Source organism: Anolis sagrei, chromosome 12, assembly GCF_037176765.1.
Source record: "Anolis sagrei isolate rAnoSag1 chromosome 12, rAnoSag1.mat, whole genome shotgun sequence".
Lineage (NCBI taxonomy): Eukaryota > Metazoa > Chordata > Lepidosauria > Squamata > Dactyloidae > Anolis > Anolis sagrei.
The window spans coordinates 19,683,436-19,710,652 of NC_090032.1; the positions used below are offsets into that span (position 1 = coordinate 19,683,436).

The 27,217-nt window shown below is 43.8% G+C and overlaps 1 protein-coding gene across 4 annotated transcripts in view; it reads left to right on the forward strand.

Annotated features, from left to right (window-relative positions):
- PCNX3 (pecanex 3) overlaps window positions 1-27,217 on the forward strand; it is a 103,596-nt gene that overhangs the window by 24,995 nt on the left and 51,384 nt on the right. For 3 of the 4 annotated variants that reach the window (XM_067472535.1, XM_067472536.1, XM_067472538.1), the window contains exons 9-22: window positions 1,478-1,574; window positions 1,687-1,822; window positions 3,835-3,995; window positions 4,087-4,240; window positions 4,538-4,570; window positions 6,610-6,781; window positions 6,878-6,988; window positions 10,018-10,109; window positions 10,411-10,520; window positions 14,068-14,173; window positions 16,814-16,906; window positions 21,150-21,300; window positions 21,390-21,537; window positions 26,822-26,999. In XM_067472535.1, the coding sequence (XP_067328636.1) occupies window positions 1,478-1,574; window positions 1,687-1,822; window positions 3,835-3,995; window positions 4,087-4,240; window positions 4,538-4,570; window positions 6,610-6,781; window positions 6,878-6,988; window positions 10,018-10,109; window positions 10,411-10,520; window positions 14,068-14,173; window positions 16,814-16,906; window positions 21,150-21,300; window positions 21,390-21,537; window positions 26,822-26,999 (1,742 nt within the window). The remainder of the gene's footprint in view (window positions 1-1,477; window positions 1,575-1,686; window positions 1,823-3,834; window positions 3,996-4,086; window positions 4,241-4,537; window positions 4,571-6,609; window positions 6,782-6,877; window positions 6,989-10,017; window positions 10,110-10,410; window positions 10,521-14,067; window positions 14,174-16,813; window positions 16,907-21,149; window positions 21,301-21,389; window positions 21,538-26,821; window positions 27,000-27,217) is intronic. The other variant, XM_067472537.1, reaches the window with a different exon arrangement.

Genomic DNA, 27,217 nt, shown 5'->3' on the forward strand with positions numbered 1-27,217 from the left:
TCCTCTGGTGTTGCCGCAAGAAGGTCCTCCATTGTGCATGTGTCAGGGCTCAGGTTGCATTGCAGCAGGTGGTCAGTGGTTTGCTCTTCTCCGCACTCGCATGTCGAGGATTCCACTTTGTGGCTCCATTTCTGAAGGTTGGCTCTGGATCTTGTGGTCCCCGAGCGCAGTCTGTTCAGCGCCTTCCAAGTCGCCCAGTCCTCTGTGTGCCCAGGGGGGAGTCTCTCATCTGATATCACCCACAGATTGAGGTGCTGCATAGAATTATGGAAAATATAGACCCATGTCTGATTTCACAGCAAGCTGGCTTCAGGAAAGGCAAAAGCTGCACATCGCAAGTGCTGAACCTGACTCAGCACATAGAAGATGGCTTTGAAAAGCAGCACATCACAGGAGCTGTCTTCATAGACCTGTCAGCGGCTTAGGATACTGTGAACCACCGCCTCCTCCTGAGAAAAATGTATAATATCACAAAGGACGACCACCTCACCCGCCTCATAGGAAACCTGCTACAAAACAGGAGCTTTTTTGTTGAGTCCCAGGGCCAGAGAAGCAGATGGCGGAAACAGAAGAACGGCCTGCCTCAGGGGACTGTGCTTGATCCATCCATGTTCAACATCTACACAAATGACCAGCCACTGCCAGAAGGGACAGAGAGCTTCACCTATGCTGATGATCGTGCCATCACCGCTCAAGCAGGGAGCTTTGAGATGGTTGAACAGAAGCTCTCCGAAGCTCTAGGTGCTCTTACTGCCTATTACAGGGAAAACCAGCTGATCCCTAACCCATCTAAAACACAGACATGTGCCTTTCACCTTAAGAACAGATAAGCATCCCAAGCTCTGAGGATTGGTTGGTCATTTGTGTAGATGTTGAACATGGATGGAGCAAGCACACTCCCCTGAGGCAGGCCGTTCTTCTGTTTCCGCCATCTGCTTCTCTGGCCCTGGAACTCAACAAAGAAGCTCCTGTTTTGTAGCAGGTTTCCTATTAAGCGGGTGAGGTGGTCGTCCTTTGTGGTATTATACATTTTTCTCAGGAGGAGGCCGTGGTTCACAGTCTCATAAGCCGCTGACCGGTCTATGAAGACAGCTCCTGTGATCTGCTGCCTTTCAAAGCCATCTTCTCTGTGCTGAGTCAGGTTCAGCACTTGCGATGTGCAGCTTTTTCCTTTTCTGAAGCCAGCTTGCTGTGGAATCAGACATGGGACTATTTTTTCCATAATTCTATGCAAAATAAGTCTCTCCAGAACTTTGTAGAGGTGGCACAACAGGGAGATAAACATAAAACATATTAAGAACAGTACATCATAACATATCAAAACAGTTATTAAAACCATAAAACAATCTCATCAATTAAATAAATAATCATAATAAAATAATAAAAAAAATAATAAAATTGATTTGTAAAAATCTGAAAGGCACAACGCAAGTATCCTGATATTTCTCTCTCTCTTTTTTCCCCTCCCATTCACCAGGAGTCCGGCGGTCCTATACGTTTGGCCTATCAGGAGGTGGCTATGAGAACCCAGTGAGCCAGCAAGTCAGCATGGACCATGCCACCAACAGCGGCTGGTGAGGCTTCCTTGAACCGCTCTCACGGCACTTCACCTGGGCGTTCTAGGGAGTCAGGGATTGGGCTTCCATAAGTGCAGCTGTCCCATGGCTTTCCCTTCTGTTTTGGCAGGGACCGGCATTCGCATTCCTCCAGCTTCAACTCCGCAGAGGCCCCCGAAGGGACCCCGGCCCTGACGCTGCTGCAGCCACGTCCCGTGTCCCTCCAGGGCATGCAGGTGCGGAGGGTCCCACTGGAGATTCCCGAGGTGAAAACAGTGCTCGGATTGCTCAGCATTGATTAGATCTTCGACATAAGCCGCTTGGCGTGCCTCGTTTGCAAGGACGGGATGAACACACACATACATATATATACCATATATACTCAAGTATAAGCTGGCCCAAATATAAGCCGAGGCACCTAATTTTACCACAAAAAACTGGGAAAACGGATTGACTCGAGTATAAGCCGAGGGTGGGAAATGCAAATAGATACCAAAACAATTACCGTATATACTCGAGTATAAGCCAACCCAAGTATAAGCCGAGGCACCTAATTTTACCACAAAAAACTGGGAAAACGGATTGACTCGAGTATAAGCCGAGGGTGGAAAGAGAGAAGGAATGAAGGAAAGAGGGAAGGAAGGAAGGAAGGAGAGAGAGAAAAAGGGAGGGAAGGTTGGCCACAGCAATGCTAACAGACCTATGAGTGTCCATCACTCATAACTCCCCCCCCCCCCAAAAAAGTGGAAAGGACTTAAAACCCCCAAAAGATAAATGATGAAAAGATAAATGACATACAGAAAAAGGGAAGGAAGAGGGAGGGAGGGAGGGAGGGAGGGAGGGAGGGAGGGAGGGAGGGAGGGAAGGAAGGAAGGAAGGAAGGGGAAAAGAAGGAAGGAAGGAGAGAAGGAAGCATGGAAGCAAAGAGTAAAGGAAGGAAGGAAAGAGGTAGAGAAGGAAGAAAGAGAAAGAGGAAAAGAAGAGGGATGGAAAGAAATGGGTACAGAAGGAAGGAAGGAGAGAAGGAAATAAAAAAAGGAAAGGAAGGAAAGAGGGTGCAAAGGAAGAAGAGAAAGAAAGAGAAAGAGGGAGGGAGGGAAGTAAAGACAAAAGGAAGGATGGAAGCAAAAAGCGAAGGAAGGAAAGGTAGAGAAGGAAAAAAGAGGAAGAGGAAAAGAAGAAGGATAGAAAGAAATGAGTACAGAAAAAAGGAAGGAGAGAAGGAAATAAAAGAAAAGGAAGGAAAGAGGGTGCAAAGGAAGAAGAGAAAGGGAGGGAAGGAAGGAAAGAAAGAAAGGATGGCAGCAAGGAGCAAAGGAAGGAAGGAAAGAAAGAAAAGTAGAGAAGGAAGAAAGAGAAAGAGGAAAGGAGGGATAGAAAGAAATGGGTACAGATAGATGGAAGGAGAGAAGGAAATAAAAAAAGAAAAGGAAGGAAAGGGTGCAAAGGAAGAAGAGAAAAAGAGAAAGAGGGAGGGAAGGAAGGAAGGAAAGACAGTAAAAATGGAAGCAAGGAGCAAAGGAAGGAAGGAAAGAGGTAGAGAAGGAAGAAAGAGAAAGGAAAAGAAGGGGGATAGAAAGAAATGGGTACAGATAGAAGGAAGGAGAGAGGGAAAGAAAAAAAGAAAAGGGAGGGAAGAAAGGATTGAAAGAGGGCAGGAAAGAGAAGGAAAGAAGGAAGGAATGAGAGAGATAGAGAAGGAAGAAAGAGGAAAAGAGGGATAGAAAGAAATGGGTACAAATAGAAGGAAGGAGAGAAGGAAAGAAAAAAAAGGAAGGAAAGGGTGCAAAGGAAGAAGAGAAAGAAAGAGAAAGGGAGGGAGGAAAGGATGGAAGCAAAGAGCAAAGGGAGGAGAATGAAGGAAAGAGGTAGAGAAGGAAGAAAGAGAAAGGAAAAGAAGAGGGATGGAAAGAAATGGGTACAGAAAGTAAAGAAAAAAAGAAAAGGAAGGAAAGAGGTAGAGAAGAAAGGAAGGAGAGAAGGGAAGGAGGGAAAGAAGGAGAGAAAGAGGTTGGCTACAGCAACACGTGGCGGGTACAGCTAGTCTGGATTATATGGACGTATAGAAGGGGCCTGAGGCTGGATCTACACTGCCATATAAAATCCAGATTATCTGCTTTGAAATGGATTATACAGCAGTGTAGATCCATCCAACCTGAAGGAGAGAAAGGGCAGCCATCTTGCAAGCCTTCCCTCCATCCCAACTATCAATGCCGTGACCTCAGAAGGAGGGAAGAAAACAAAGAAAGTATCTGAACTAGTGTTGCTCTTTCCTTAGTTCGACCTCCTGGATCAGGAGTCGCTGCACGAGTCGCAGGAGAACACGCTGATGATCGAGGACAAGTGCCACCCACGGCAGTACTACAAGTTCTGGGTGCTGCCCGGGCGTTGGATGCGGGTGCGCTACGACCGTCTGGCTCTCTTGGCTCTGCTGGACCGGTGAGCGCCTCGCCCGGATTCTGGCTCCCTTGTGCCCACCCTTACTACTGGAAATACCAGTTGTAAACAAGTCTCTTTCCACCCCTTCCAGGAACCGCCGGGTGATCGAGAACATCTTTGTGGTGCTGCTGGTGAGCCTGGTGGCCTTCCTCGGCTACCTCCTCCTCCTGCAGGGCTTCTTCCGGGACATTTGGGTGTTCCAGTTCTGCCTGGTCATTGCCAGCTGCCAGTATTCCTTGCTGAAGGTGAGGCCATTTCCCATCTCATTCTCCTATACCAGTGGTTCTCAACCTTTCTAATGCCGTGACCCCCTAAATAAAGTTCCTCGTGTTATGGTGACCTCCAACCATATTTTCGTTGCTACTTCAGCAGCCATTTTGGAGGGGGCGTGGCCAGCCAAGACAACTTCGCGAGCCCTGAAAATGGCCGAATGACCCCCTCAGGGCTCGCGACCTCCAGGTTGAGAACCGCTGTCCTATACTAAGGGTGTCCCCTATCTCATTGCTTCTACTAATACTTACTGTTGCTTGTTTTCCCTCCAGAGCGTCCAGCCGGATGCAGCTTCCCCCATGCATGTGAGTACCCAATTGTCAAGAAACTGACCAAGAATTAGATTAATATAGATTGGAAAGTTGCATTTTTAATGTGCGGACTTGCTGCCTACGTTCCAGTGAACTGTTGGGCATTTCTTTAAAAATAAAATAAAATAATAATAATAATATGTTTGTCTACAATGTTCAAACTGCTGACAGGCATAACAGCTGATCAAGGATCACTTGGAGGCAAATAACATCTTGCTAGTAGAAAGTAAAGGCAATAAAAGAAGAGGTAGGGGCATGAAAGATCAGCTTCTGATTGACAAGATGATACTGGAGAATTGCAAAAAAAACAAACTTCTATACAACTTGGATTGATTACAAAAAAGCATTTGAGCCACATAGTTGGATCATCAAATGTCTAGATGTCATTGGGGTTTGTGAAAATATTAGCAAGTTTACTGAAAACGCGATGAAACAATGGAAAACTGAGTTGTTAGTGGGCACCAAAAGCTATGGAACTGTTATCATCAAGAGAAGAAAACATTCCCATCCAAACCCACATAATGAAGGTGGAGGCATTACTTTTCATTTAACTCTCGTAGATGGATCATCAAATGTCTAGATGTCATCGGGGTTTGTGAAAATATTAGCAAGTTCACTGAAAACGCAATGAAACAATGGAAAACTGAGTTGTTTGTGGGCACCAAAAGTTATGGAACTGTTATGATCAAGAGAGGAAAACATCCCCATCCAAACACAAGTAATGAAGGTGGAGGTATTACTTTTCATTTAACTCTCATAGATGGATCATCAAATGTCTAGATGTCATCGGGGTTTGTGAAAATGTTAGCAAGTTCACTGAAAACGCAATGAAACAATGGAAAACTGAGTTGTTTGTGAGCAACGAAAGCTACGGAACTGTTAATATCAAGAGAAGGATTTTCCAGGGTGACTCACTGTCATCACTGTTGTTCATCATCACAATGATCCCACTTCCTGTAATTCTACATTAAACAAACCTGGGCTACCAAATGACAAGAAGTTCACCAAAAATTTCCCATTTGCTGTACATGGATGACCTAAAGCTTTATGGGAAATTAGAAACTGAAATCCAGTCACTGACCAATACAGTCAGAATCATCAGTATGGAAACAATATCATACGAAAGCTGACTGACACAACCTGGGGATCACAACCAGACACAGTGAAGACATCTGCCCTTGCGCTATGCTACTCTGCTGCTGAGTTTGCATGCCCGGTGTGGAACACATTTCACCACACTAAAACAGTGGATGTGGCTCTTAATGAGACATGCCACATGATCACAGGGTGTCTGCGCCCTACACCACTGGAGAAATTACACTGTTTAGCTGGTATTGCACCACCTGACATCCGTCGGGATGTAGCAGCCAGTAGTGAAAGGACCAAGGCAGAGACATCTCCAGCCCATCCCTTGTTTGGGTATCAGCCAGCACAGCAACGACTCAAATCAAGAAATAGTTTTCTAAGCTCTACAGAGACACTCGCTGGAACACCTCAGCAAGCGAGAGTCCAAAAGTGGCAGGCTCAAACCAATGGCTGATACCAAATGAGAGACTCCCCCCTGGGGCACACAGAAGACTGGGCGACTTGGAAGGCGCTGAACAGACTGCGCTCTGGCACCACGAGATGCAGGGCCAACCTTCAGAAATGGGGCCACAAAGTGAAATCCACGACATGCGAGTGCGGAGAAGAGCAAACCACAGACCACCTGCTGCAATGCACCCTGAGCCCTGCCACATGCACAAGGGAGGACCTTCTACCCCCCTTGGAGTGCCGGCGTGTGATCCAATACAACAACCAGCATCATGATCTTGTTTGCTGTGTACTAATCTTGTTGTGTTTCAAATAATAATAATAATAATAATAATAACTATTATTATTATTTATTGTGTAATTAAAGTGAAGCCTGTTGGGCATTTCTGAGCTTCAGGCCCCTGTTTGTGGGAGAGCTTCATTCCACAGTGGGTTGCAAAGCAGACACGCACACTGCATGTTGTCAGAAGGGCTTTTCAGCCTCCCCTTCCTTCCGGCAGGGCCACAACTGGATCATCGCCTACAGCCGCCCCGTTTACTTCTGCGTGGCGTGCCTGCTGATTTGGCTGCTGGACCTCTGCGCCCGCACCGTGCCCCTCCCGCCCGTGGCCTTCTACGACCTCACCCTCTTCTCCGCCGAATTCTTCTACTGCGCCCGAAACGTTGTGATTGGTGAGGATGATTTTGGGAGGTCCGTAGAACGTAAGGGGTAGTTCATTTGGAATTCCTCCCTAACTTAATTTCCTCCTTTTTTTTCTCCTTGCTCAGTCTTCACCCTCTGCTTCCCAGCGATCTTCCTCTTTGGACTTCTCCCCCAGGTCAACACTTGCTTCATGTACCTTCTGGAGCAGGTGGACATGAACATCTTCGGTGGAACAGGTACAGAGAAAAGGGGACCGCATACCATAAAACCAGCATCTCCCTTGCCCTCAAGACCCTCCCCATGAATGTATAGCAGAGTAACTTAGTAGCAGCAGCGTGACCCAGCACCAGTAGCCCAAAGTGATAAAAAGAACAAAAACACACAGACCAACGTTATCTCTTCCATCGGAGGATTGTCTTTGTAGCAAAATAATATGGTTGCACTATTTACAAGAACAAGGTTTCCATAACGCAAATAAAGTCCGACCTTCACACTGGAGCTTCACACATGAGGCCTTCTCATATTGAGGCTTACCTCACACAGAGGCTTCTCTCACAGACTAAGGCTTACCTCACACAGAGGCTTCTCTCATAGACTAAGGCTTACCTCACACAGAGGCTTCTCTCACAGACTAAGGCCTACCTCACACAGAGGCTTCTCTCACAGACTAAGGCTTACCTCACACAGAAGCTTCTCTCACAGACTAAGGCCTACCTCACACAGAAGCTTCTCTCAAAGACCAAGGCCTACCTTACACTGTGAGGCCTTCTCTCTCAGACTAAGGCCTACCTCACGCCATGAGGCCTTCTCTCACACACTAAGGCCTACCTCACACTGTGAGGCCTTCTCTCTCAGACTAAAGTCTACCTCACACTGTGAGGCTTTCTCTCACAGACTAAGGCCCACCTCACGCCATGAGGCCTTCTCTCACATACTAAGTCCTACCTCACACTGTGAGGCCTTCTCACACTGTGAGGCCTTCTCTCACAGACTGAGACCTTTCCCTCACTGTGAGGCATCTCTCACAAAGACCTACCTCAAATTGTGAGGCTTTCTCTCACAGACTAAGGCTTATATCACCCTGTGAGCCCTTCTCTCATAGACTAAGGCCTAGCTCACACTGTGAGGCCTTCTTTCAGACTGAGACTTTTCTCCCACTGAGGTTTACCTCAGACTGATGGCTACTAAGCTTCAGGCGCACCTTATATTGAACTGCAGCTTTTGCTGAGTCATTGCATTTATTTAACCTTTTCAGTGTTAAAGGTGAGTGTTGGATTCGAGTAAATATAGTAATCTTTGTCAGAAATATTAAAAATTGACTAGGTATTTTGCAATTTTAAAATACCTCGTTAATTTTTAATATTTCTGACAAAAATTACAGTATTTACTCGAATCTCGCTCTCACCTTGTTTTGGCTCAATCACCTTGCTATAATTAGTATGCGCAATAGATTCCATTGGAGGATTGTCTTTGTAGCAAAATAATATGGTTGCATTATTTACAAGAACAAGGTTTCCACAACACATATAAAGTTCAGCCATCACACTGGAGCTTCACACACGAAGCCTTATCATATTGAGGCTCACCTCACACAGAGGCTTCTCTCACAGACTAAGGCGTACCTCACACTGTGAGGCATTCTCACAGACTGAGACCTTTCTCCCACTGAGGCAAACTAACACAGAGGCCTACTAAGCTACAATAACAAGGTTTCCACTCTTCCTTCTTTGCTTCCATGTTGGGCTTCTTCCTCATGCAGATAAACAGCTTCACTCTCACAGAGCCTTCTCTCACAATGAGCTTATACTAGAACTTCACACAGTACCTTTTTTAATACAGCAGGCTTTATACTGGAGCTTTGCACATGAAGCTTTACATGCAAGGCCTTTCACGTGAGGCCTTCAAACTGGAGCTTCTCTCACTGAAGCTTCTAAGACCAGGCCTCCTCATAGACTAAGGCCTACCTCACACTGTTAGGATTGCACTCACAGACTAACACCTACCTCACACTATGATACCTTCTTTCATAGACTAAGACCTACCTCACACAGAGGCTTCTCTCACACACTAAGGCCTGCCTCACACTGTGAGACCTTCTCTCACAAAGCCCTACCTCACACTGTGAGGCTTTCTTTCACGGACTAAGGCCTAACTCACTGTGAGGCCTTCTCTCACAGACTAAGGCTTACCTCACATCGTGAGGCCTTCTCTCACAGACTAAGGCCTACCTCACACTGTGAGGCCTTCTCTCTCAGACTAAGGCTTACCTCACATCGTGAGGCCTTCTTTCATAGACTAAGGCTTACCTCACACTGTGAGGCTTTCTCTCACAGACTAAGACCTACCTCACACTGTAAGGCCTTCTTTCAAAGACTAAGGCTTACCTCACACTGTGAGGTCTTCTTTCACAGACTGAGACCTTTCTCCCACTGTAAGGCCTTCTCTCACAAAGGCCTACCTCACATTGTGAGGCTTTCTCTCACAGACTAAGGCCTACATCACCCTGTGAGCCCTTCTCTGACAGACTAAGGCCTACATCACCCTGTGAGTCCTTCTCTCATAGACTAAGGCCTAGCTCACACTATGAGGCCTTTTTTCAGACTGAGACCTTTCTCCCACTGAGGTTTACCTCAGACTGACGGCTACTAAGCTACAGGCACACCTGCTTATGTTGAACTGCGGCTTTTGCCGAGTCATTGCATTCACTTAACCTTTTGGGTGTTAAAGATGAGCGTTAGATTCAAGTAAATACAGTAATCTTTGTCAGAAATATTAAAAATTAACTAGGTATTTTGCAGTTTAAATTCTACAGCATAGATGCATTCAATGTCATAGACATACAACATATATAGACAGACCCAGAGGCAATTTAACATTCCAGCTTTCCGGCTTCATGAGGGTATACCCGATTCCGGCCACAGGGGGAGGTGCTGCTTCACCGTCCACTTGTGACACCTTGATGGAGTACTTCCTCATTCTTACGCATACTGCTGGAAGGTGGCATCGTAAATTAGTTAAATTAGCCTCCCCGCATAAAGTGGTACCTAAATTTCCTACTTGACAGATGCAACTGGCTTTCATGCTGCATAGGTCAACAGCAAGCTAGACTATTAATGGTCGGGAGCTCACTACTAACTACTCTCGGTTAGTAGTGATTTAATGCAGTTGGCTACTAACTAACTGCGCCACAGCCCGGTCAATACTTGAGTCAATACGGGTATTTTTTTTCCCCACTTATGGATGTTGTCTCTTTTTCTTTCCTCAGCTGCCACCAGCCCCCTCACGGCCTTCTTTGCGCTCTTGCGCAGCATCCTAGTGGCAACCCTTCTGTACGGCTTCTGCCTTGGAGCGATCAAGGTACCCTCTTTCACCTGAGTGTGTATGTGAGCGAGCTGTTGAGAGACGTTGTGGGAACAGTCACAGTCGAAATGTACGGACGTCAACTCCGACTTTCCAACAAGCCTTTAGAATACGAAATGCCTAGCTTGTTGCGGGTTTATCCTCAGGAATTTAGGAATGTATTCATCGCGAGTCCAGGTTCAGCAGAAGATGCCTTTTGGCACTCAGTTTGGGTGGTCAAGGGTTTTGGCTTGAGTTGGGGCATTGGGAGGCTGAGGTTTGTGGGATCTAACCACTATTGCTCTCTTCCTGCCTTTAGACTCCGTGGGGTGACCAGCATGTGCCCGTCCTCTTCTCTGTCTTCTGTGGTCTCCTCGTGGCACTTTCCTACCACCTGAGCCGCCAGAGCAGTGACCCAACTGTCCTCTGGTCTGTATCCTGCCATGGATGGGGAAATTATTATTATTGTTGTTGTTGTTATTATTATTGTTATTGTTATGATGACAAAGGCTTTCATAGCTGGAACACCTTCCAACAAAGGATCCCTAGGCAGGAAGCAGCCAGGTTTTGAAGCTGCAAGGCCATTCAGTGCTAATCAAGGTGGCCAATTGCAACATTTACACTTGCCTCCAGCAGGCAAGAGTTCTTTCTCCCACCCTGAATATTATTCCACAGATATATATCTAGGATTCCCTCAGGCAGGAAGCAGCCAGGCTTTGAAGCTGCAAGGCCATTCAATGCTAATCAAGGTGGCCACCCTGAACATTATTCCACAGATATATATCTAGGATTCCCTCAGGCAGGAAGCAGCCAGGCTTTGAAGCTGCAAGGCCATCCAATGCTAATCAGGGTGGCCAATTGCAACATTTACACTTGCCTCCAGCAGGCAAGAGTTCTTTCTCCCACCCTGGACATTATTCCACAGATATATAAACCCCATTTGTTGGAACACCTCCCAACAAAGGATCCCTAGGCAGGAAGCAGCCAGGTTTTGAAGCTGCAAGGCTATTCAATGCCAACCAAGGAGGCCAATGGCAACATTTACACTTGCCTCCAGCAGACAAGAGTTCTTTCTCCCACCCTGGACATTATTCCACAGATATATAAACCCCATTTGTTGGAACACCTCCCAACAAAGGATCCCCAGGCAGCAACCAGCCAGGCCTTGAAGCTGCAAGGCCATTCAATGCCAAACAAGGAGGCCAGCGACAACATTCACACTTGCCTCCAGCAGACAATAATTCTTTCTCCCACCCTGGACATTATTCTACAGATATATAAACCCCATTTGTTGGAACACCTCCCAACAAAGGATCCCCAGGCAGGAAGCAGCCAGGTTTTGAAGCTGCAAGGCCATTCAGTGCTAATCAAGTTGGCCAATTGCAACATTCACACTTGCCTCCAGCAGGCAAGAGTTCTTTCTCCCACCCTGGACATTATTCCACAGATATATAAACCCCATTTGTTGGAACACCTCCCAACAAAGGATCCCCAGGCAGGAAGCAGCCAGGCTTTGAAGCTGCAAGGCTATTCAATGCCAACCAAGGAGGCCAATGGCAACATTCACACTTGCCTCCAGCAGACAAGAGTTCTTTCTCCCACCCTGGATATTATTCCACAGATATATATCTAGGATTCCCTCAGGCAGGAAGCAGCCAGGCTTTGAAGCTGCAAGGCTATTCAATGCCAACCAAGGAGGCCAATGGCAACATTTACACTTGCCTCCAGCAGACAAGAGTTCTTTCTCCCACCCTGGATATTATTCCACAGATATATATCTAGGAGTTCCTCAGGCAGGAAGCAGCCAGGCTTTGAAGCTGCAAGACTATTCAATGCCAACCAAGGAGGCCAATGGCAACATTCACACTTGCCTCCAGCAGACAAGAGTTCTTTCTCCCACCCTGAATATTATTCCACAGATATATATCTAGGATTCCCTCAGGCAGGAAGCAGCCAGGCTTTGAAGCTGCAAGGCTATTCAATGCCAACCAAGGAGGCCAATGGCAACATTTACACTTGCCTCCAGCAGACAAGAGTTCTTTCTCCCACCCTGGATATTATTCCACAGATATATATCTAGGATTCCCTCAGGCAGGAAGCAGCCAGGCTTTGAAGCTGCAAGACTATTCAATGCCAACCAAGGAGGCCAATGGCAACATTCACACTTGCCTCCAGCAGACAAGAGTTCTTTCTCCCACCCTGAATATTATTCCACAGATATATATCTAGGATTCCCTCAGGCAGGAAGCAGCCAGGCTTTGAAGCTGCAAGGCTATTCAATGCCAACCAAGGAGGCCAATGGCAACATTTACACTTGCCTCCAGCAGACAAGAGTTCTTTCTCCCACCCTGGATATTATTCCACAGATATATATCTAGGAGTTCCTCAGGCAGGAAGCAGCCAGGCTTTGAAGCTGCAAGACTATTCAATGCCAACCAAGGAGGCCAATGGCAACATTCACACTTGCCTCCAGCAGACAAGAGTTCTTTCTCCCACCCTGAATATTATTCCACAGATATATATCTAGGATTCCCTCAGGCAGGAAGCAGCCAGGCTTTGAAGCTGCAAGGCTATTCAATGCCAACCAAGGAGGCCAATGGCAACATTTACACTTGCCTCCAGCAGACAAGAGTTCTTTCTCCCACCCTGGATATTATTCCACAGATATATATCTAGGATTCCCTCAGGCAGGAAGCAGCCAGGCTTTGAAACTGCAAGGCCATTCAATGCCAAACAAGGAGGCCAATGACAACATTCACACTTGCCTCCAGCAGGCAAGAGTTCTTTCTCCCACCCTGAACATTATTCCACAGATAAATATCTAGGATTCCCTCAGGCAGGAAGCAGCCAGGCTTTGAAGCTGCAAGGCCATTCAGTGCCAACCAAGGAGGCCAATGGCAACATTTACACTTGCCTCCAGAAGACAATAGTTCTTTCTCCCACCCTGGACATTATTCCACAGATACATAAACCCCATTTGCCTAATTTCCAACAGACACCTCAACCACTGAGGATGGAGCACTTCCTCATTCTTTTGCATGCTGCTGGAGATTTTTATGGCGTCATAAATTAGTTAAATTAGCCTCCCTGCATTAAGCGGTACCTAAATTTCCTACTTGACACGTGCAACTGTCTTTCGGGCTGCAAGGGTCGGCAGTAGTGCTTCCTCATTCTTTTGCATGCTGCTGGAGATTTTTATGGCGTCATAAATTAGTTAAATTAGCTTCCCCGCATAAAGCGGTACCTAAATTTCCTACGTGACACGTGCCACTGTCTTGTGGGCGGCAAGGGTCAACAGTAGTACTTCCTCATTCTTTTGCAGGCTGCTGGAGATTTTTATGGCGTCATAAATTAGTTAAATTAGCCTCCTCACATAAAGCGGTACCTAAATTTCCTACTTGACACGTGCCACTGTCTTTCGGGCTGCAAAGGTTGACAGTAGTAGTACCTCATTCTTTTGCATGCTGCTGGAGATTTTTATGGCATCATAAATTAGTTAAATTAGCCTCCCTGCATACAGCGGTACCTAAATTTCCTACTTGACATGTGCCACTGTCTTTCGGGCTGCAAGGGTCGACAGTAGTACTTCCTCATTCTGTTGCATGCTGCTGGAGATTTTTATGGCGTCATAAATTAGTTAAATTAGCCTCCCTGCATTAAGCGGTACCTAAATTTCCTACGTCACACGTGCAACTGTCTTTCGGGCTGCAAGGGTCGACAGTAGTACTTCCTCATTCTTTTGCATGCTGCTGGCGATTTTTATAGCATCATAAATTAGTTAAATCAGCCTCCCCGCATAAAGCGGTACCTAAATTTCCTACTTGACACGTGCAACTGTCTTTCAGGCTGCAAGGGTCGACAGCAAGCTAGACAAATGGTTGGGAGCTTACTCCGACCCGGGCTAGCTTCGAACTTGGAACTGATTCCCAACCAGCTGCGCCACAACCTGGTCTGTGTTCCCCTTTCTGCCTTTTAGGTCTCTGATCCGAACCAAGCTCTTCCCTGAGTTTGAGAACAACAGTGTGGAGAGTCCCTCGGTTGCGATTAAGGACCCGCTGCCTGAAAAACTGCGTAGTTCACTGGTAAGTGGGTCTGTAGAGTGGAATAGCATTGGGAACAGATAGTCAAGACCAGGTATGGGTAAACTTCGGCCCTCTGGGTGTTTTGGACTTCAACTCCCACAATTCCTAACAGCCTACCAGTCTGTCCTGAGTGGCATGTCAGCTTGGATCATGGCTGACCAAAGAGGAAGTCTGCTGGGGAGAGAAAATTGGGGAAGAGTTTAGAAGGACAGAAGTTGCCCGGGGAAATGGACCCAAAATAGTAAATAATAAATATAATAAATATAATAATAATAATAATAATAATAATAATACGGTTACAGATCAGGTGTGTGTTTTTTAGAGTTTTTTTTAAGCGTTAACAGTAATAATAATAATAATAATAATAATAATAATAATAATAAATAACATTAAGACCAGAAATGTTATGAGCCACAGCAACGCGTGGCAGGGGATGGTTAGTAACTACAAAAAATTGTAATGTTAGTTTGTGGGATTAACATAACTCAAAAACCACTGGAAGAATTGACACCAGATTTGGACACTATACCCCTAACAGACCAACAAGTGACCATCACTCATAAAACCTCCCAAAAAACAGTGGAAAGGACTTAATAGCCCAAAAAAGCTAAATGATGGAAAGGTAAATGACGATACAGAAAGAAAGGGAAGGAAGGGGAGAAAGAAAGAGAGAGAGGGAAAGAAAGAGGGAGGGAAAAAAAGAAGGAAGTATGGAAGCAAAGAGCGAAGGAAGGAAGTAAAATGGTAGAGAAGGAAGAAGGAAAAGAAAAATGAAGAAGGAAAGAAAGATGTAGAGAAGGAAGGAAGGAGAGAAGGAAAGAAAATAAGGGAAGGAAGGAAAGAGGGAAAGGAGAGAAAGGGGAGGGAAGGAAAAAGGGAAGAGAAAGAAGGATGGAAGCGAAAAGCGAAGGAAGGAAGGAAGGAGAGAAGGAAAAAAGGAGAGAAAGGTATGGAAGGAAAGAAGGAAAGAGAGAGAGAAGGATGGAAGCAAAAAGGGAAGGAAAGAAAGAAGTAGAGAAGGAAGAAAGGAGAGAAAGGTAGGGAAGGAAAAAGAGGAAAAAGAGTGGAAGCCAAAGGGAGGGAAGGAAGGAAAGAATGAATGAAAGAAAGAAAGAAGTAGAGAAGGAAGAAAGGAGAGAAAGGTAGGGAAGGAAAGAAGGAAAAAGTGAAAGAAGGATGGAAGCAAAAAGTGAAGGAAGGGAGGTAGGAAGGAAGGATGGAAGCAATAAGTGAAGGAAGGAAGGAAAGAAGGAAGAAAGGAGAGAAAGGTAGGGAAGGAAAGAAGGAAAAAGAGAAAGGATTGAAGCAAAAAGTGAAGGAAGGGAGGGAGGAAGGAAGGATGGAAGCAATAAGTGAAGGAAGGAAGGAAAGAAGGAAGAAAGGAGAGAAAGGTAGGGAAGGAAAGAAGGAAAAAGAGAAAGAAGGATTGAAGCAAAAAGTGAAGGAAGGAAGGATGGAAGCAATAAGTGAAGGAAGGAAAGAAGGAAGGAAGGATGGAAACAATAAGTGGAGGGAGGGAGGAAGGAAGGAAAGAAGTAGAGAAGGAAGAAAGGAGAGAAAGGTAGGGAAGGAAAGAAGGAAAAAGAGAAAGAAGGATGGAAGCAAAAAGTGAAAGATGGAAGGAAAGAGGTAGAAAAGGAAGAAAGAAAGGAAAAGAAAAATGGGGGAAGGAAGGAAAGATGTAGAGGAGGAAGGAAGGAAAGGGAGTGAAGGAAGGAGGGAAAGAGGGAGGGAAGGAAAAGGGAAGAGAAGGAAGGATGGAAGCAAAAAGCAAAAGAAAGAAGTAGAGAGGGAGAAAGGAGAGAAAGGGAGGGAAGGAAAGAAGGAAAAAGAGAAAGAAGGATGGAAGTAAAAGTGAAGGATGGAAAGAGAGAGATAGAAAAGGAAGAAAGGAGAGAAAGAAAAATTAAAATGGGGGAAGGAAGGAAAGATGTAGAGAAGGAAGGAAGGAAAGGGAGTGAAGGAAGGAGGGAAAGAAGGAGAGAAAGAGGGAGGGAAGGTTGGCCACAGCGATGCGTGATGGGTATAGCTAGTAATCTATATAAATAAAAATGTTTAACATAACTCAAAAACCACTGGACGAATTGACACCAAATTTTGGACACGATACACTTATCAGGCCAAAGAAAGACCGTCACTCATAAAAACACTGAAAAACACAGCAGAAGAGACTTAAAAAGCCAAAATTTTAAAAATTACATGTGCAGAACCACATATATACACACATATACACACACAAAACACAGACTGGGCCACAGCAATGTGTGGCAGGGGACATCTAGTTTATAATATACCAATTTGTGATCTTTAATACAGGATTACATATAAACAGTATTAAAAAATTACAGTTAAAGTCCATTACACATTCAAAGTTAAAAACCACAGCAATAATAATAATAATAATATAATAATATAAAATATAATATAATAATAAAATAAATAAAATTCATTCATTCAATATTTTTGTGGCATAGGTCATTGAAAATACGAATATTCAATTGTGGATAAAGGGGTCATACTGTATGATTTGATTAGTCGTTGGGTGGCATATTTCTTTGGGGAACTGAATTTGTGTGGATCAGCGTCTCACTTACTCCCTTCTTCCTCCGCATCTTGCCTTTTGCCGTTGCTGTGATCCAGCGGGAGATCCTCCATTCGGACCTGGTGATGTGCGCCGTCATTGCCGTCTTGACCTTTGCGATCAGTGCCAGCACCGTCTTCATCGCTCTGGAGGTACCTCCGGGGAAACAGGAAGGCATAGGGAACCTTGACTTAAGAGCACCCCAATGTAGGATCGTTTGGGTTAAGAGCCATTGCCCGGCCAGATTTTGCTTTGACATAAGAGCAGCGTTTTGAGTTAAGAGGGAGCGTGATGGGTTTATGGACTGTAATAAATATTGTTGTTATTGTTGTTACTGATGGGTCTATGGACTGTAATAATTGTTGTTGTTACTGATGGGTCTGTGGACTACACTAAATGTTGTTACTGATGGGTCTGTGGACTAATAAATGTTGTTACTGATGGGTCTATGGACTGTAATAAATATTGTTGTTGTTACTGATGGGTCTGTGGACTAATAAATATTGTTGTTGTTACTGATGGGTTTATGGACTGTAATAAATGTTGTTGTTACTGATGGATCTATGGACTCTAATAATAGTTGTTGTTGTTATTGATGGGTCTATGGACTCTAATAGTTGTTGTTGTTACTGATGGGTCTATGGACTAATAAATGTTGTTGTTACTGATGGGTCTATGGACTAATAAATAATGTTGTTGTTACTTATGGGTTTATGAACGGTAATTAACGTTGTTGTTGTTGTTGTTGTTGTTACTGATGGGTCTATGGACTGTAATAAATGTTGTTGTTATTGTTCCTGGTGGGTCTATGGGCTAATAAAGATTGTTGTTGTTACTGATGTGTCTATGGACTAATAAATGTTGTTACTGATGGGTCTATGGACTCTAATAAATGTTGTTGTTGTTACTGATGGGTCTATGGATTCTAATAAATGTTGTAGTTGTAGTTGTTACTGATGGGTCTATGGACTGTAATAAATATTGTTGTTGTTACTGATGGGTCTATGGACTGTAATAAATATTGTTGTTACTGATGGGTCTATGGACTAATAAATATTGTTATTGTTGTTGTTACTGATGGGTATATAGACTGTAATAAATGTTGTTGTTACTGATGGGTCTATGGACTGCAATAAATGTTGTAGTTGTAGTTGTTACTGATGGGTCTATGGACTGTAATAAATGTTGTTGTTTTGTTGTTGTTGTTGTTCCTGGTGGGTCTATGGACTAATAAAGATTGTTGTTGTTACTGATGGGTCTATGGACTAATAAATATTGTTATTGTTGTTGTTACTGATGGGTATATAGACTGTAATAAATGTTGTTGTTACTGATGGGTCTATGGACTGCAATAAATGTTGTAGTTGTAGTTGTTACTGATGGGTCTATGGACTGTAATATATGTTGTTGTTGTTGTTGTTCCTGGTGGGTCTATGGACTAATAAAGATTGTTGTTGTTACTGATGGGTCTATGGACTAATAAATGTTGTTACTGATGGGTCTATGGACTCATAAATATTGTTGTTACTTATGGGTTTATGAACTATAATTAACGTTGTTGTTGTTGTTACTGATAGGTCTATGGACTGTAATAAATGTTGTTACTTATGGGTTTATGAACTGTAATAAATATTGTTGTTGTTACTGATGGGTCTATGGACTATAATAAATGTTGTTGTTGTTACTGATGGGTCTATGGACTAATAAATGTTGTTGTTACTGATGGGTCTATGAACTGCCATAAATGGTGTTGTTGTTGTTGTTACCGATGGGTCTATGGACTAACAGATGTTGTTGTTGTTACTTATGGGTTTATGAACTGTAATTAATAGGGCTGGGCGGTTTCGTTCATTAATTTCGTAATTCGTTATTGATTCGTATTTAAATTAGCTTACGATCCGATATTGAGCCATGCAGGAGCAACTAAAAATCGAAACGAATTTTTCAATTTATTTCGTAATTGGTTCGAAATCGTTTCAAAATCGTTTCGAAATTGTTTCGTTATTATTTCCGTATGTCTGGTGCAAGTTTTATAGTTGTTGTTTGTTTTATCAGTGATAAAAACATAAATTATCACACCAACAGTCAACAACAGAGGGAGAGGGAAGCTTCAGAAGTCCCCCTGTCCCATTTGGAGGTTTTTTTAGCGTAATGCGCAATCGTGCATGCCATTAACGAATCGATTCGTAATTGTTTCGCAATTTACGAAATTTCGTATATTTCGAACTTTTTTAAAGAAAAATTTCGGAATTCTTTTAAAAAACGAAACGCAAAAACCCCCTAAAAACGAATCGAGTTTAGAAACAAATTTTTCCATGGATGCCCAGCCCTAGTAATTAACATTGTTGTTGTTGGTATTGATGGGTCTCTGGACTAATAATTGTTGTTGGTGTTGTTGCTACCGATGGGTCTATGAACTGCCATAAATGGTGTTGTTGTTGTTACCGATGGGTCTATGGACTAACAAATATTGTTGTTGTTACTTATGGGTTTATGAACTGTAATTAACGTTGTTGTTGGTATTGATTGGTCTCTGGACTAATAAATGTTGTTACTGATGGGTCTATGGACTCTAATAAATGTTGTTGTTGTTGTTACTTATGGGTCTATGGACTCTAATAAATGTTGTTGTTGTTGTTGTTACTGATGGGTCTATGGACTCTAATAAATGTTGTTGTTGTTGTTGTTGTTAGTGATGGGTCTATGGACTCTAATAAATGTTGTTGTTGTTGTTGTTACTGATGGGTCTATGGACTCTAATAAATGTTGTTGTTGTTGTTGTTACTGATGGGTCTATGGACTCTAATAAATGTTGTTGTTGTTGTTACTGATGGGTCTATGGACTCTAATAAATGTTGTTGTTGTTGTTACTGATGGGTCTATGGACTCTAATAAATGTTGTTGTTGTTGTTGTTACTGATGGGTCTATGGACTCTAATAAATGTTGTAGTTGTTGTTACTGATGGGTCTATGGACTCTAATAAATGTTGTTGTTGTTGTTGTTGTTACTGATGGGTCTATGGACTCTAATAAATGTTGTTGTTGTTGTTGTTACTGATGGGTCTATGGACTCTAATAAATGTTGTTGTTGTTGTTGTTACTGATGGGTCTATGGACTCTAATAAATGTTGTTGTTGTTGTTGTTACTGATGGGTCTATGGACTCTAATAAATGTTGTTGTTGTTGTTGTTACTGATGGGTCTATGGACTCTAATAAATGTTGTTGTTGTTGTTGTTACTGATGGGTCTATGGACTCTAATAAATGTTGTTGTTGTTACTTATGGGTCTATGGACTCTAATAAATGTTGTTGTTGTTGTTGTTACTGATGGGTCTATGGACTCTAATAAATGTTGTTGTTGTTGTTGTTACTGATGGGTCTATGGACTCTAATAAATGTTGTTGTTGTTGTTGTTACTGATGGGTCTATGGACTCTAATAAATGTTGTTGTTGTTGTTGTTACTGATGGGTCTATGGACTCTAATAAATGTTGTTGTTGTTGTTGTTACTGATGGGTCTATGGACTCTAATAAATGTTGTTGTTGTTGTTGTTACTGATGGGTCTATGGACTCTAATAAATGTTGTTGTTGTTGTTACTGATGGGTCTATGGACTCTAATAAATGTTGTTGTTGTTGTTACTGATGAGTCTATGGACTCTAATAAATGTTGTAGTTGTTGTTACTGATGGGTCTATGGACTCTAATAAATGTTGTTGTTGTTGTTGTTACTGATGGGTCTATGGACTCTAATAAATGTTGTTGTTGTTGTTGTTACTGATGGGTCTATGGACTCTAATAAATGTTGTTGTTGTTACTGATGGGTCTATGGACTCTAATAAATGTTGTTGTTGTTGTTGTTACTGATGGGTCTATGGACTCTAATAAATGTTGTTGTTGTTACTGATGGGTCTATGGACTCTAATAAATGTTGTTGTTGTTGTTGTTACTGATGGGTCTATGGACTCTAATAAATGTTGTTGTTGTTGTTGTTACTGATGGGTCTATGGATTCTAATAAATGTTGTTGTTGTTACTGATGGGTCTATGAACTAATAAATGTTGTTGTTACTTATGGGTTTATGAACTATAATTAACATTGTTGTTACTGATGGGTCTATGGACTGTTATAATTATTGTTGTTACTGATAGGTCCATGGACTGTAATAAATATTGTGTTGTTATGTATATAGATTTGTTATTTACCCATTTTCTTATAACAAAAAAAATGGGGGAAGTTTTGAGCATCCAGAACAGATTTATAGCATTTCAGTGGGAAAAAATCAGTTTTGAGATAAGAGTGAAGAAACTCTTAAGTCAAGGCATCACTGCACTTTGGGAATTTAGGGAGCGGCTTCGTGGACAGCGCTGTACTTAGCTCTATGTTGTTCTTCTCAGTCTGTCCTAGGTTATGTGCTCTACGCGTTGGCGGGCCTGGTGGGCTTTGTCACTCACTACCTGTTGCCGCAGCTTCGGAAGCAGCTCCCTTGGTTCTGCCTCTCCCAGCCGGTGCTGAAGCCACGCGAATACAGCCAGTTCGAAGTGCGCAGTAAGTAGTACAACGTCATTCTAGGGAGAAGCGAGGTTGTGTTCATGCATTCTGATGTCAACTATGCCTTCCTCATTCCATCTTCTCAGGCGCTGCCCAGCTGATGTGGTTTGAGAAGCTCTACGCGTGGCTGCAATGCGTGGAGAAGTACTTCATCTACCCGGCCGTGGTGCTCAATGCCCTCACCATCGATGCCCACTTGGTCAGCAGCCCGAGGCAGGACAAGTTCTGCATCTAGTACGTGTCACACTAAATGTCTTCTCGTGCAAATGAGATGTCCTCAACTTCACATCCCCTAGAACAGTGTTTCTCAACCTGGGGGTCGGGACCCCTGTGGGGGTCGCGAGGGGGTGTCAGAGGGGTCACCAAAGACCATCAGAAAACATAGTGTTTTCTGTTGGTCATGGGGGTTCTGTGTGAAAAGTTTGGTCCAATTCTATCGGTGGGGTTCAGAATGCTATTTCATTGTGAGTGAACTATAAATCCCAACAACTACCACTCCCAAATGGCAAGGTCTATTTTCTCCAAACTCTGCCAGTGTTCATATTTGGGCATATTGAGTATTTGTGCCAAGTTTGATCCAGATCCATCATTGCTCGAGTCCACAGTGTTCTCTCAAACTACAAGAAAGGAGATTCCATCTGAACACGAGGAAGAACTTCCTGACTGTGAGAGCTGTTCAGCAGTGGAACTCTCTGCTCCAGAGTGTGTTGGAGGCTCCTTCTTTGGAAGCTTTTACACAGAGGCTGGATGGCCATCTGTCAGGGGTGATTTAAATGCAATATTCCTGCTTCTTGGCAGGGGGTTGGATTGGATGGCCCTTGAGGTCTCTTCCAACTCTTTGATTCTACGATTCTATGATTCTCTGGATGTAGGTGAACTACAACTCCAAAAACCCGAGGTCAATGTCCACCAGACCTTCCCAGTATTTTCTCTTGGTCATCGGAATTCTGTGTGCCAAGTTTGATTCAATTCCATCATTGGTGGAGTTCAGAAGGCTCTTTGATACGTAGGTGAACTATAAATCCCAGCAACTCCAGCATTACCAAATGACAAAATCAATCACCCCTAACCCCACCAGTATTCAAATTTGGGCATATCAAGTATTTGTGCCAAATTTGGTCCAGTGACTGCAAATACATCCTACATATCAGATATTTACATGACGATTCATAACAGTAGCAAAATGACAATAATGAAGTAGTACTGAAAATAATGTTATGGTTGGGGGTCACCACAACATGAGGAATTGCATTAAGGGGTCGCGGCATTAGGAAGGTTGAGAAACACTGCCCTAGAACAACGCTGTTCTCAACCTGGGGGGGGGGGGGGGGGGGTTTAAATGATATTTAGCCGCTTGTGCTCCTTCTATTTTTATCTTTTTTATACTAATTTATGCACTGCTTTTAATACAAAATCTATATAAATAAAAGTGTAATGTTCGTTTGTGGGATTAACAGAACTCAAAAACCACTGGACAAATTGACACCAAATTTGGACACAAGACACCTAACAACCCAATGTATGTCCTTCACTCAAAAAAAATTAGATTTTGTCATTTAGGAGTTGTAGTTGCTGGGATTTATAGTTCACCTACAATCAAAGAGCATTCTGAACCCCACCAACGATGGAATTGAACCAAACGTGGCACACAGGACTCCCATGGCCTACAGAAGGGTTTGGTGGGCCTTGACGTTGAGTTTGGGAGTTGTAGTTCACCTACATCCAGAGAGCACTGTGGACTCAAACAATGATCGATCTGGACCAAACTCTACACACACACTCAATATGCCCAAATGTGAACACTGGTGGAGTTTGGGGAAAAAAGAATCTTGACATTTGGGAGTTGTAGTTGGTGGGATTTATAGTTCACCTACAATCACAGAGCATTCTGAACCCCGCCCATGACAGAATTGGGCCAAACCTCCCACACAGAACCCCCATGTGAGCCACAGCAACGCGTGGCAGGGGACAGCTAGTCTATATATAAAAAAATGTAATATTTGTTTGTGGGATTGACAGAACTCAAAAACCATTCGATGAACTGACACCAAATTTGGACACAAGACACCTAACAACTCAATGTATGTCCTTCACTCAAAAAAAAAAAAAAGATTTTGTCATTTAGGAGTTGTAGTTTCTGGGATGTATAGTTCACCTACAATCAAAGAGCATTCTGAACTCCACCAACGATGGAATTGAACCAAACGTGGCACACAGGATTCCCATGGCCTACAGAAGGGTTTGGTGGGCCTTGACGTTGAGTTTGGGAGTTGTAGTTCACCTACATCCAGAGAGCACTGTGGACTCAAACAATGATCGATCTGGACCAAACTCTACACACACACTCAATATGCCCAAATGTGAACACTGGTGGAGTTTGGGGAAAATAGACCTTGACTTTTGGGAGTTGTAGTCACTGGGATTCACAGTTCACTTACAATCAAAGAGCATTCTGAACCCCACGAATGACAGAATTGAGGCAAATTTCCCACACAGAACTCCCATGACCAACAGAAAATATTTAAGGCCATCCAATCCAACTCTCTTCATCAGGGCAAGAAAACGTAATCAAAGTCCTCCTGACAAAGAACCATCCAGCCATAGATATAGAGATAGATAGATAGATAGATAGATAGATCGATATTATTCACACACAGAGAGATATAGTATCATAGATTTGAAAGAGACCCTTAAAGAAGGACAATGATATGTTGCATGTTCCAGGGTGGGCAAACCAGACACTCTCCACAGCAAGAAATACTGTTTACCCACAAGCAGAAGGAAATTACATATATTAGAAACCAACAGTTTCTCATTACTTTATTTTCCAGATCAACAGACTGGGCCACAGCAACGCGTGGCAGGGGACAGCTAGTACAAAATAAATAAATAAACATGGGGGTCGGGACCCCTGTGGGGGTCATAAGAGGGGTCGGTAATGACCGTCAGAAAACACAATATTTTTGTTGGTCATAGGGGTTCTGTGTGGGAAGTTTAGCCCAATTCTATCGTTGGTGGGGTTCAGAATACTCTTTGATTGTAGGTGAACTATAAATCCCAGCAACTACAACTCCCAAATGTCAATATCTATTTTTCCCAAACCCTACCAGTGTTCACATTTGGGAATATTGAGTATCCGTGCCAAGTTTGGTCCAGATCCATCATTGAGTCCATAGTGCTCTCTGGATGTAGGCGAACTACAACTCCAAAACTCAAGGTCAATGCCCACCAAACCCTTCCAGTATTTTCTGTTGGTCATGGGAGAACTGTGTGCCAAGTTTGGTTCAATTCCATCATTGGTGGGGTTCGGAATGCTCTTTGATTGTAGGTGAACTATAAATCCCAGGAACTATAACTCCCAAATGTCAAGGTTTATTTTCTCCAATGATGGCATGATCGTCAGCATAGATTTATTTATTTATTGTGTCAGGAGCAAACCAAACAGTTGTATTGCATTTTTAACAAACAGACAGACAGACAAAACACAAATTTTGCAAGCTTGGTAGTTGGTTAAATGTCCTTTGACCAGTATCTGGCCCCATGGCGTGCCTCTGGTGTTGCCACAAGGAGGTCCTCCATTGTGGACGTGGCAGGGCTCAGGTTGCATTGCAGCAGGTGGTCCGTGGTTTGCTCTTCTCCGCACTCACATGTCGTGGATTCCACTTTGTGGCCCCATTTCTGAAGGTTGGCTCTGCATCTCGTGGTGCCAGAGCGCAGTCTGTTCAGTGCCTTCCAAGTCGCCCAGTCTTCTGTGTGCCCAGGAGGGAGTCTCTCATTTGGTATCAGTCATTGATTGAGGCTCTGGGTTTGAGCCTGCCACTTTTGGACTCTCGCTTGCTGAGGTGTTCCAGCGAGTGTCTCTGTAGATCTTAGAAAACTATTTCTTGATTTAAGTCGTTGACGTGCTGGCTGATACCCAAACAAGGGATGAGCTGGAGATGTCTCTGCCTTGGTCCTTTCACTATTGGCTGCTACTTCCCGGCGGATGTCAGGTGGTGTGATACCGGCTAAGCAGTGTAATTTCTCCAGTGGTGTAGGGCGCAGACACCCCATGATAATGCAGTGTGTTTCATTAAGAGCCACATCCACTGTTTTAACGTGGTGAGATGTGTTCCACACTGGGCATGCATACTCAGCAGCAGAGGGCAGATGTCTTCACTGTATCTGGTTGTGATCCCCAGGTTGTGCCAGTCAGCTTTCGTATGATATTGTTTCTAGCGCCCACTTTTTGCTTGATGTTCAGGCAGTGCTTCTTGTAGGTCAGAGCACGGTCCAAAGTGACTCCCAGGTATTTGGGTGTGCTGCAATGCTCCAGTGGGATTCCTTCCCAGGTCATAATCCTCAGAGCTCGGGATGCTTGTCTGTTCTTGAGATGAAAGGCACGTCTGTGTTTTAGATGGATTAGGGATCAGTTGGTTTTCCCTGTAATAGGCAGTAAGAGCACTTAGAGCAGTGTTTCTCAACCTGGGGGTCGGGACCCCTAGGGGGGTCGCGGGGGGGGGTTAGAGGGGTCGCAAGGGGGGGGGGGTCAGGGGGGTCACTAAAGACAATTAGAAAACACAGTAATTTCTGTTGGTTGTATGGGTTCCGTGTGGGAAGTTTTGCCCAATTCTATCACTGGTGGAGTTCAGAATGCTCTTTGATTATAGGTGAACTATAAATCCCAACCACTACAACTCCCAAATGTCAAGGTCTATCTTCCCCAAACTGCACCAGTGTCCACATTTGGTCACACTGAGTATTCATGCCAAGTTTGGTCCAGATGCATCAGTGCTTTCTGGATGTAGGTAAACTAGAACTCCAAAACCCAAGGTCAATACTCACCACACTCCTCCAGAATTTGTTGTTCATCATGGGGGTTCTGTCCCAAGCTTTGTTCAGTTCCAGTCATGGGAGTTCTGTGTGCCATATTTGGTTCAATTCCATCATTGGTGGAGTTCAGAATGCTCTTTGATATTGTAGGTGAACTATAAATCCCAGCAACTACAACTCCCAAATGACAAAATCAATCCTCTCCTCAACCCCACCAGTATTCAAATTTGGGCGTATCGAGTATTTGTGCCAAATGAATGAAAATACATCCTGCATATTGGATATTTACAAGATGATTCATAACAGGAGCAAAATTATAGTTGTGAAGTAGCAATGAAAATAAATTGATGGTTGGGGGTCACCACAACATAAGGAACTGTCTTAAGGGGTCACGGCATTAGGAAGGTTGAGAACCACTGACTTAGAGCTTTGGAGAGCTTCTGTTCAACCATCTCAAAGCTCCTTGCTTGGGTGGTGATGGCACGATCGTCAGCATAGATGAAATTCTCTGTCCCTTCTGGCAGTGGCTAGTCACTTGTGTAAATGTTAAACATGGATGGAGCAAGCACGCTCCCTTGAGGCAGGCCATTTTCTGTCTTGGCCATCTGCATTTCTGACCCTGGAACTCAACAAAAAAGCTCCTGTTTTGTAGCAGATTTCCTACAAAGCAAGTGCTCCTGATCACTGTTGTGTTGCCTTTCTCCAGTTGCCGCGCTCTCCTCCTCACCATTGCCGGCATGAAGCTCCTGCGCTGCTCCTTCTGCTGCCCACCCCAGCAGTACGTCACCTTGGGCTTCACCGTCCTCCTTTTCCAGTTCGACTACAAGCAGTACTCCGAGGGTTTCCTCACCGACTACTTCGTCATGTCGATCCTCTTCAGCAAGGTACGTGTCACCCTAGGACTGCCTTGTTTTGCTCCTTTCGCTGCAGGATAAACCCAAAGGCCAGTCACCAGGCTAGTTGAGACTGATCGACTTTTACATACACATTACACAAGTAATAAACAATTACTACAACAACCATTCACTATCGTCAAATCAACAAAAACATAATCCAGATTCGTCATCCATTGTTCCATTCCTATGTTCGTTACCAATCATTG